Source organism: Aspergillus affinis (genome assembly GCF_023601865.1).
Source record: "Aspergillus affinis strain CMG 70 chromosome Unknown NODE_21_length_366722_cov_90_171905, whole genome shotgun sequence".
NCBI classification, from domain to species: domain Eukaryota; kingdom Fungi; phylum Ascomycota; class Eurotiomycetes; order Eurotiales; family Aspergillaceae; genus Aspergillus; species Aspergillus affinis.
In genome coordinates this window covers 146,833-157,832 of record NW_026515802.1, presented here as the reverse complement: position 1 = coordinate 157,832, position 11,000 = coordinate 146,833, and the positions used below count along the sequence as shown (strand labels likewise).

The 11,000-nt window shown below is 50.8% G+C and overlaps 4 protein-coding genes across 4 annotated transcripts; 1 reads left to right on the top strand and 3 right to left on the bottom strand.

Moving 5' to 3' along the window:
• Positions 1–1,582: 1,582 nt before the first annotated feature.
• KD926_004573 (rhodopsin family protein) lies at positions 1,583–2,531 on the top strand (the record flags this gene model as incomplete). The annotated part of the gene is made up of 4 exons (XM_053098028.1): positions 1,583–1,613; positions 1,763–1,927; positions 1,985–2,009; positions 2,405–2,531. The coding sequence occupies 4 exons, from the start codon at positions 1,583–1,585 to the stop codon at positions 2,529–2,531; spliced, it is 348 nt and encodes a 115-aa protein (XP_052958051.1).
• Positions 2,532–3,060: 529 nt separating this feature from the next.
• Positions 3,061–5,906, bottom strand: KD926_004572 (sodium:solute symporter family protein; the record flags this gene model as incomplete). Its single annotated transcript, XM_053098027.1, has 8 exons — positions 3,061–3,682; positions 3,765–4,383; positions 4,437–4,471; positions 4,522–4,531; positions 4,595–5,101; positions 5,158–5,330; positions 5,405–5,527; positions 5,584–5,906. The coding sequence occupies 8 exons, from the start codon at positions 5,904–5,906 to the stop codon at positions 3,061–3,063; spliced, it is 2,412 nt and encodes an 803-aa protein (XP_052958050.1).
• Positions 5,907–7,028: 1,122 nt separating this feature from the next.
• On the bottom strand, positions 7,029–7,602 carry KD926_004571 (SEC61-beta family protein; the record flags this gene model as incomplete). Its single annotated transcript, XM_053098026.1, has 2 exons — positions 7,029–7,478; positions 7,600–7,602. 2 exons carry the CDS (start codon positions 7,600–7,602, stop codon positions 7,029–7,031), a joined length of 453 nt encoding a protein of 150 aa, XP_052958049.1.
• An 811-nt stretch (positions 7,603–8,413) lies between these two features.
• Positions 8,414–9,618, bottom strand: KD926_004570 (uncharacterized protein; the record flags this gene model as incomplete). Its single annotated transcript, XM_053098025.1, has 4 exons — positions 8,414–8,707; positions 8,763–8,957; positions 9,021–9,459; positions 9,536–9,618. 4 exons carry the CDS (start codon positions 9,616–9,618, stop codon positions 8,414–8,416), a joined length of 1,011 nt encoding a protein of 336 aa, XP_052958048.1.
• Between the last annotated feature and the right edge of the window lie 1,382 nt (positions 9,619–11,000).

Sequence of the window (11,000 nt, the reverse complement as noted above, 5' to 3'; positions counted from 1 at the left end):
GACTGTCGCGCGCAAAACATCCCTGGACCGTTGCCATACTTTTCGAAGAGCTTCAGAACTTACCACCCCTCTTCGTCTCTTGATACCTTTCCTTTCCTCCAATAGTCTCACTCGTCTATCGAATTCCTCGTCGAATTTATCCCCGTCGTCAAAATGGCCACCGAAAAGAAAGACAAGCTTGAGCGTAAGTGATGCACTTGGGCAGCACAGTCCGCTCCAGAGCTAACGTGACCATCCAGCGCAAATCAAGTCGGTCGATATGGTGAGGCTCTCAGGGCAATGATACCGGTGGGGGTTTGGTGTTGACACTAGGACAGACCGAGGATATGCAGCAGGAGGCTGTCGAAGTTGGTACGAACGACTTGGACTCGAACCGCGTGACGTGAGCTAATTTCTTAGCGATTGAGGCCATGGACAAGTACCACATTGAGAAGGTTTGTCATGGACTGTGCTATACTCCACGATCAATGCATATGCTAATTGCTTCTAGGACATTGCCCAGTACATCAAGCGAGAAGTCCGCTACCCCGCCTCCTGACCTGTAACCCACTCGTCGCTAGTACCTAACTATACCATAGTTCGACTCGCGCAAGGGCGCAACATGGCACTGTGTGGTTGGAAGGAATTTTGGTAGTTTCGTGACGCACGGTACGAACCTGTTCGTGGAGACAATCTCGAGCGTCCGCTAATTGCACGGCAGAGACGAAACACTTCATCTACTTCTACCTGGGCCACTGCGCTATCCTCCTGTTCAAAACCCAATAAACGCTTTCTCCGAACCTCTCCCGCTAGGGTTCGCGCCCGCATGCTAGCCGATTCTCTACGCATTGCCGACCGCCGTCGTGTCTTGGGGCAAAAACAAAAGGTGGTGGAAGAATATCGCGGAATGGGACCAGCAGGGTGAAGGAGGCGAAACAGCAAGGGCCAAAATCAAAGAAAAGTCCACGGGGCTTCTTCATTCGGGCTTAGGATCGGTTGTCAAGGCTTCTGTCAGAGGGGTTGTGGCGGTCAACTAGACTCGTTTCTACTTTCTTCAGCGAAATTCTTTGTTAATATCTCTGGGTTTATCCTTTCGCTTCAATGTCATTTCATTTCATTTTCGGGTATATAATTGTCTTGAGTTGGGTGAATAGGGATTAAATGAATATTTTGATCTTGATGTTTGTACGTGTTGTCTGTAGCAAGAGCATTCTGTCGGTGGAAGTATGTGTATTCATGAGTATATCCTTTCTACTCAACCAGTAACCTATCATTCTGACAGTCTTCTCACTTTGCTATATTACCAAAATAGCAGGATATAGAAACCATTCATGTCATATTAATTTTTAACTACAGAAAGCACAATATCAAGTTATCAACCCTGTACACCAAAAGCATGAGCATCGCAACCGCCAAGTGCCAAGCCACAACGCCACAGGTCAGCCCCTATGAAACGAATTGCCGCTGCCTGCCCCTTCATGAACCCTCAACAACCCAACCATCAGAGCGAGACCCAGAATCCTAGTTGAATCGCAGACTCTATCTAGATTATCATCATATCTAACAGACACTGTCACGTTTGGTGTCCTGAAATCCATCCACCATGGCCATTTGCATCACGTTCGGAACACATGGTACGTCACTGGACCCTGGACGGGGGATCATCTCCGCCTCTGCTTCCTTCCGGGGCGCCTTCTGTAGGACATGTCGACTTCCTAGGTCGCGCGGGGATGTCGCTGGAAGTCAAGTATTGTTTGTGTGTAATCGGGCTAATGAAAATTAGAATTCACTTCTATGTTGGAGGGATACGAGAATGTCCGTGCTTACTGCTATAACTGTGAGTGGATTGGCTGCTCTGCTTTGCCTGCCTGGTCGTCTGGACCTGATCTGACTAAGGCTTTTTGTATGAATCAGGTCAACATTGGAACGGACATTGCGTTACAAGATGGTATGTTCTACTTAATCTGTGCTCTTGTTCTTTAGACCTGACGAAGTTGTTATCTAGGCCGTGGTTCACTATTTGCTTTATTGTATGTCAAGTCCAGGCCTTATGGCTCCTGTCTCAAGCCCATCCATCTCCCATCTTCCTGCCCAGAATGAACATGAACCTGCCAGACACCCAGTACTAATCAATTCGACTATGACCCTATAGCCTGCAATCCCACTAGCATTTCACAAATACAAGGTATGCACATGTACACTTATTACTTCCCCCTTCCAAATAACCCATCACCCCATCTCTCTTGTCCCTTATCTTAACACTAAGAACCTCAACAGGAAGTAACATGCCACACATGCCGCTTCACCCAAGACCTCCGGTATGTTATCCTCTAACCACTACTCAAGCAACCCCATCTTCCTCATCCAAAGCACATACCTACATACATACATACCTACCCTACTATCAACACTAACACCCCTTCAGTGACCGTCCCGATATCACACCCGATACGCGTCCCCCGCCTGGCGCAATCACAGGCCCAGCGCCGCCCCCGCAGGCTTATTATCCGCCGCAAGGCACTCAGCCACCTCAGGGGTATGGGTATAAGTAAGAGTACCTAAAGAGGGATGTGTGTGTGTGTGTGGTAATGAAGGGAGGGGTGGTTGTTTGTTGCTGTTGCCTTAGTATGGGGCTCTTGTCTCTATGTGTGTTTTCTTTGAGCAGTTTTATTGCCTTGCCTGTGTATTTTTTGTGTTATTGTGATTGATTGATTGATGATTGATTGGAGATACCTACTTTTTTTTTTTTATCTTACCTTGAACTGTCTGTGGTTTACTACTGCTACTGCAAGGTTAGGGTTTATGTTGTCTAATTGGAATTGATTGGATTGAATTGAGGAGTTTGTTCTATTGTCTTAGGTTGCCATTGAAGTAGGAATAAATGGATGTAGTGAGTATTATTAATGTCCAGACAAAACGGGGGTATAAACTACAACTATATAAGAAGCAAAAAAACAGCAGCGGGATGGCTCCAACACAGCATCCAAACCAACCATAACAACCCAAGCATATAAGTCCCATCCCATCCCATCCCATCATAAATCCATCCATCCATCCATTCATACACATGAGCACCAGACACTAAACCCCCTCCTCCTTCAAGTCCGCTCCCACCTTCTCCGTCGGCGTCACCACCCCACTCGACATCCCCTCTCCCCCTTTTCCCCTCTTTGCCTCCAACACCTCCACCACACCCCTGGGCCTCTTCCCCATGGCATCCAACACCATCGACCGTGCCGTCCGCACAATACTTTCTCTTCCCTCATACAGCGGAAAAACAACGACCCCGAACGTCGTCACAAACAACCACAAAATACCCACAACGACCCATCCCGTGAAGAATCGTTTGCTGAATACATATCCAGACGCGTACATCGGGATCGGCCAGAGGAGTAAGAAGCAAATGACCATGGCGACGGTGAGGGTGCGGGAGTAGAGTGCGGCGCGGTTGAGTTTGCGTTGTTCGTCGTCTTCTTCCGCGGTGGTGGTGGGAGAGGAGGTTTGTGGCGAGGAGAGGGAGGATTCGCCGGGGATAAGTTCGATGTCGATATCTGCGGCGGCGGCGACGTCTGTGTCGTCGACTTTGCGGATGGCGCGCATGGACTCGTAGTCGTAGTTTTGGGGACCGAAGAGATAGGTTAGGACCGGGGAGAAGACGATGGGGCTGAGGAGGGCGGCGACGTTGCCGGCGAGCATGGGGTAGCTGGTTGTGGTTAGATATTGAGAAGGAGAAGGAGAAAGAGAAGGATGTTCAAAAGGGAGAATGGGAGGGAGAGAAGACGTACTTTGCTCCGGTGCTTGCGACGGTGAAGACGCCGTATTCTTTCTTGGTGGTGACGAGCCACGCAATGAGGGACATGGCGAGACCCAATATCGGGGAACAGGCAGCCGCGATCCAGTTCTGACCCTTCCAGACGAGGGTCATGGCGCCGGGGAAGACGGCAGAGGAGATGATGACGCCCATGAGCAGGTAGAGGTAACCCATGCCGATGCCAGCATAGTAGAGGCCGGTGGCGAACCCGGCCATAACGATAGCGAACACGATACAGGACATGTGAGAGATCCAGACCAGTCGCTTGCCCTTGGCCTCGGGGTTGATGTAGGCCTGGTAGATGTCGTAGGTAAGGATCGAGGAGACGGCGATGAGCTGGGCAGAGAAGGCAGACGTGACGGCCATGAAGATCATGAGCGTGGTGCATACGGCTCCGCTGTAGCCGAGTAGCTCAGTGGCAGCGAACGGCAGCACGAGGCCGGCGGTGACATCGGTCGAACTCATGCGCTGGGATCCTTCTAGGGCGAGGGCAGAGATACCCATGGTGCTGGCGCAGAGCCACGGGATGGCAAACCAGCAGAGACCGCCGATAACGTATCCGGGGAATGCATGTACGGGGTGTGCGGCGATGGCTGGGAGGTCAGTATTGCCAGCTAGATCACATGGGTAAGGGAGCAAAGCTTACCTTTGTTGTAGTATCCATTGTCTAGAAAGACGGTGCTGTTGCAGATGTTAGCGACATCGAGTTTCGAGCATCAAATCCTACATACCCGAAGTTACCTACAATGAACTCGTTAGCACAATCCCAAGTTAGAGAAAGGATACCTAAACAGGGACACATACCAACAAGGTTAATCACCCAGAAGATTCCCCCCTCTTTCGAATTCATAGTCAAATAACTGCCCTGAGCATTCCCCTCGACGGGATGAAGCTCCGACGCCGCAACCAGCGCATCATACACCTTCCCTGGGGACCCGAGCCTCTCATTCGTGGCGTAGGCAGAAAACGCAAAGATGAAGATGACAACAATGATAACCACCGTGTGCATGTAATCCGTAATGAATGTTGCCTTAATACCTCCGAACAGAGTGTAGAGCACCACACCGATGGGGAGCAGAAAACAGGCGGCAGCTGTGTGAACCCCAGTCAGAGAAGTCATGACGGCCGAGCCACCGGTGAGCAACATGGCGGTGACTAGGATGTTGGTCATCAGGCAGAAGACGATGAAGACGACATGCACGGCCGTGCCGTAGCGAGCGCGAATGGCTTCCAGGAAAGTATGCGCATTGGGGGCCCGTCTTTTCAGTTCGATCGCGAGGGTTGCAAATAGGATGATCTGGACACAGGCGCCTATGGAAATTGACTTGTCAGTTATGGAACCAGTCCAAGTACCCTGAGAACCTAACCTGAAGCGTAGAAAAAAGGACCCGAAATGCCATATTGATAGGCGACAGCAGACGACTGAAGAAGCGTCGCAGCCCATGTCCAGCTGCTGACGACTGCTGCCGCAACCAGACCTGACTTAACGGACCTTCCAGCGGTCGAGAACATCTCGGACGTTTGAACTTCATGTTGATACCTAGATAGTGCATGTATCAGACTGGGTCCCATGCAGCTCCGTTGGCAATGCAAGTGCCTCGCTATGGAACATACCTCTTCAAAGCCCATGTAATGAAGATCATCACCAGGGCAAAGGCAAACCCTAGCCCTATGATGATTCCATAGCCGAACCCTTGAGAAAGGGGGGCAACAAACTTGACCTCTTCCGAGGCCATGCTGAGACAAAAAGCAATCAAGCAATACCAATTGAGATGCACTAGGTAGACGCTAACGTTGCAGTGGATCGCAAGCCAGACAAAAGCGTGGGTGCAGTGTTATGGAGCCAAGATCCAGCGTAAAGGGCGTAAGACAGTGCACTATAGCAATCGATGTCGAGAAACAGTCGATGAACGACCCGCGAAACGACATGACAGGGCGCCACGGCTTCATATACAGCCATAGAAGGCCATACCAAGCGTCTGAGCTCCTCCGACCTCGCAGCCCTCATCCCGGTCAACACGGTTGGAACCGATGATTCAGAGTAGAGACTACACCGTAGATAGTCGAATACGAATGAAAAGCCGGCGAGACAGATGGCCGACGATAAGGGATTCATTTTCGTAATCGCACGTGTGTGACAGCTAGTCAGTTAGACGGCACAGTCTGCAATCCATTGCCCATTGCAAATCAAATAAAAATGAAAGACTCCCCCGGAATGACTATCATGGACAGCCGCTCCATCATTGGTGCTTTCCCCCTTATCAGTGGAGGCCAGACTCGATTCCGGGACTGCGCGACGATTGGCGGCGGGTGGGTGATAAGGATGCGTCCTGATATCCACCGTCAGAAAAGGTCAGAACCCGGACAGAATTGTTGGTGTGCAGGGATGATGGAGATAATGATAACGCTTTGCTTTACCTGAAGTCTCCGACTAATGGATTCGTGCATTCCTCCCCCACTGCTCCCCCAGGGAGAAATGAACCTGGCGGAGCCAACAGGATGGAGGATTCCCCGTTCTCTGGGAGGAAGCTAAGACGAGTCAGATTCGAGCTTGAATACTCCGCATTGGTGCTGCGGAGCTGGCCGATGCCAAGTGCTGTCTACATTGCTTCGTGTCTTGAGTCTGGAGTGTCGAGTGTGGACCGGTAGACAGACAGGACACCGTAGTTACTCAAGCGCTGCCCGCTTTGTCATCATGAATGGATTCAACTTGAGCAACCAAAACCGATACTGTACAAGGACGAATGATGTCTTTCCCAATTTCTTATATTATTCCGCGTTCTCCATTAACGATCACCGACGCTCCAGATGCATCGATCAATAACGTAAACAACAAGATAGAAAAACGAGCTAGCAACCAATCCATTGTCCGACCTATGCTGCAGACAGGTCTTTCAACGTTACACTTTACAAGCATTGAAACAAGAGGTTAGAGACGTCCCCGTGCGATGTCTCCAACTACATACGCACAGGAAAGAAGCAGGAAGAAGGGACGCCAAGGGGTATATGATTTTGAAGGGGACGTATGAAGGGGGAAACGGGTCGATCGGGACGCCTCGCTAGGACCGGAGATTCCACGCAAGACAACCGATTCGGTTCATTCGACGTGTCATCATGGCAACAAGCACCGCAGGATTTGTCGCATAGGTGCCCATCGTTAGAACCGGACTAGATAACGACGGCAAAGTCGAAGAGCAAGGACTAAACGATGCGATCGTATTGAGAGGTAGAGGTTCGCTTATGCGGAGAACTTGCGGGTGATCTTGGCGATGACTGTGATGGAGAGAGGATCGATTAGTTTCCCGGAAAATCCCATGCACACATTTACAGACAGGTACATACCGTGCAGACCAACGACCGAGAAAATGAATCCCAGACTCAGAACCAAGACAACGACGGGGTCGACGCGCAGACCGGGGCTCTCGTCAGTGTAAAGCTTGAGCATAGTGCCGGAGGAACCGCCGGCACCGGCAGAGCGAGTCGAGCTAGGTCGGACATTGCGCAGAGACTCCTTGTGGTCGGCAGCGGCGCGACGACGCAGAGCAGCGCGAGGACCACCGGGGGGAGTAGGCGACGAAGGACGGTTGATGGCGGACGCAGATCCGGCGGCGGCACCAGCGCCGGCAGACTTGGAGTCAGGGCCGGATTCAGCACCGGAGGTCAAGGGGGAAGTAGCACGAGGAGAGGCCTGACGACAGGGCAGTCAGTATAATTGATCTGGGTGAATTGGCCAAGTTGACGGGGTCAAGCTATCTCGTGTGGATGTGACCCTTTTCGAAAAGGACGATCATTTGGAGCAGGAGTCTCACCATTTTGAAGAAATTTGGAAATAGAAATCAGCGAAACACAAAGATTAAAGAGCGTTATAAAGGATCGAGGAGGACTTAAAGAGAAGAAGGGAATTGACCAGACGGACAAGGAGAAAGATGAAGGTCGAGCGGAGGTGGAAGGAAAATGCAAGTCGTGAGCGAGCCGGAGAAGTTGAGGTCGGCGAGTTGCCAGAAAGAGGCCACGCTCACGCTTTCGAGTATTGTTACCGTATTGTCACCACCACCGGTTCCCGGGGCTTATTACCGTCTCCGTTACGCTTCCCCATCCTGCGGTAATTTTGCCAAGAAGGCCTTGGGACTAACTCCGTACTCCGTAGGCATTTCACTACCGGCACATCGACAGATCTCATGGAATTCAACATTCAATCTAAGTCCGTATAAACACTGGGATTGTTTTTATGTAATTAAGAGATAGCTACAGTACATGACAAAGGAGATGCACAGTCGTTAAAAAATAAGACATAAAGGACCGGAGGTCGAGACTCGGCGAAAAAAGATGATCAATCAAACGCTATCAGCGGCAGAAAGGGAGGGGCAAGATGAAGGAGAGAGAAAAAGACAATCCAAATTCGTGAATAAATCGCCAACGCAAAAGGTATCATATCGCAGTTCCCGGAAAACACCTGAAAAATTTCGTACCTGAATGGTTCCTCTATAGGTAAGGCCCAATAGCGGACGTATAGAATGGATATTGCCGAACGGTCCCTTCGGCATCTGATTGATATGTACCGACCATTGATTTTTTTTTTTTTTTGCTGTTCTTTGATCGTCAAGAGCACGGGTTCACGCATGCTCAATCAATCATCATTCGGTTGGGGACCTGGCCGGTGATGTTGGAGGACAATTCGGTCGTCGACTTCTCCGCTTCCTTGCGTTCCTTCTTCTTGTTGATATGCGGCTTGAGACCCTTGTGGAAGTTGTGCATGCACATGCTGGCGTTGACGATGGTCATGACGATCAGAACAAGCGTAATCACGGCGAAGAAGGTGAGTGACCGTCGAGCCGGCAGATACATCAAATACGTTCCCGGGGCGTACATGCGAACGAGTTTGAACAGGAAGTACGCCATGGCGGCGAAATATAAAAGCTGCGATTAAGGTTAGCATCATGTCTGCTGGGAGTCAGAAAGGCGGAAAACATACGATGATGACAATCATGCCGAAAGTGCTTTCGCGGCGCACGAAGACGGCAGCGCACACCAAGATCAAGATGGTCACGGGGACAGCGGCCAGCGTGAGTCCAAACTCGATATCCGCTCGTTCGGTAACGATCACGACGAACTGCACGGTGAATCCAAGGAAGAAGAAGAAATCGAATTTGAGGAGGGCGATGTAGATCTATCCACGGGTCATTAGCTTTCTGCACGTCGGCTCGCGACGTTGTCGGGCGAAGCGACGAACCTGATAAGTGAGATATCGACGCTTCATTTGCAAATCAGCACTGATGTGCTTGTAGATGGACCACGCGAATTCATCGTAGAGTCTCCAGGCGATAATCGTCATCAGGAGGGTGCCCATCGCCACCACGCAGGGGATGATGATCAGGAACGGTTCCGATTCCCCCCAAATATCTTCGTTGATGGCGTTGTTGTCGGTCAAGACTCCCACGGCTTCTTTGATCTGCTGCACTTGCACAGCTCCATAGATCAACAGTCCAACATTGCACATACACAGGCCGATGACCTGAATGGTGTTTTTCATCCGCAGGGCATCATACACCAACACCAGCTCGTAAATGAAACCAAAACTGTACAGGGCGAGGAAACATGGAATGGTTTTGGACGCGGTCACCTGGTCGGCTTTCGGACGGAGTTGAAGCTGGAAATTTGCGAAGACGTAGCTGGAAAAGTGGCCGGTCGCGTTAGTGACGGGAAGAAGGGGGAGGGGAGGGGATGGGATGGCAAGAGCGGACATACCATTCTAAGGCCAGAGTGACGATGGTTTGGATGAGGGTGACGATGACGAAGGACCACGTCCAGAGCGAATTTGGCATGTACATTCTGCGTTTTCGCGGGTGCGGCTGCACATTCGTATAACCTTCTCGCGCACGAAAACCCCCGGGACCACGGCGGAATGAGGGATCGAAAGAACTTCCTCCCAGGAGGGAAGCCCGCGAGTTGTGGGAATAAATCTTGCCGAAATGCTCCGTTACGGAGCTCGAGTCCGCCGGAGGTTCAGGCTCGGGATACAATATGACGGTTTCACCACCAGGCGGGCGGTGGGCGTTAATGGAGGGTCGGCGAGGGGAATGTCTGGCCGGCGAGTTGCTAAAAGGGCCGGGGAACGACAGTAGTTTCTTGGGAGGTCAAAGGGTCTTTGAACTTTCAGGAGGTGTGGTCTGGACGGTGATGGGCTCCAGAAAAAATGACGGACACAACCCTTACTGAGTACAGAGACACGTACAAATGCCTCCACTTGACTGGTTTCTGGACCCAGGGAAAAGGGTAAAAAAATAAAAACGAGCGAAAAAAATAATAATAATAGAATAAAATCAAACAAAGGATGGGAAGGAGAAATGACCCGCACCGGAAGTGGGCGAGAGAGCGAGTGAATGGGAGGGCGAGAGGGAAAAGGGAAACAGAAGGGAAGATCGGCTTTTGGGGATTTTCCCCCAGAGACTTTGCCAAGGCGCGAGTGAAACGTCGCGTTGTTGGGTCGGCGGGGGGGCAGAGGCTCTCCCTCCGATCGAACGCTCAAGTCGGTAAGGCTGAGAAGGAGCACATGTAGGAATCACGCGAGGACGGAGTCAGACGCAGGGATGAAGATTGGCAGAGGCTGGCAGAAAATAGGTCAGGCGGATGGAAAACGAGAGGACTGGTGACGAGAAGACTGGTGAGGGGAGTGAGGAGCGAGAGACGAGGGGCAGCGAGCACTCAGTAGAGGATGCGTACTGCGTAAGCTAAGTAGGAGAAGAAGGAGGAGGAAGAAGAAGGAAAATATTAATCAACGGAGAAATGAGCGACTGGTGGTGGCGCAAGAATCTCCCATATGTAACTGTAAGACTGTGGAATGGACGGGCTGGGGCTGGGGAAGATTAGGAGGATCTGGCTTATTCGTTCGAGAAGTATCACCGATGCCTGCTCATCGCCTCAATTCCCGTGTTATTAACTTCTTTCCTGACAGCTAACGGGCACCGACTAGTTATTAAATCTGACCTCCGGACTCACGGAGTATACGGAGCAATGCAATTCTATCTATTCTACTCTATCGGCATATCCCGCGTTTAATTTAAAACCCCTCTGTCTCTAATTAGAAACCCTCAACACTCAAACGGCAATATTGTCAATATTTGTAGTCGCCAAGAAGGCATTCGCTCTGCTGCTGAGAAATGGGAAAACAAAACCCACCGTGCCTGACTAGATGCAAAAGCGCAAAATCCTT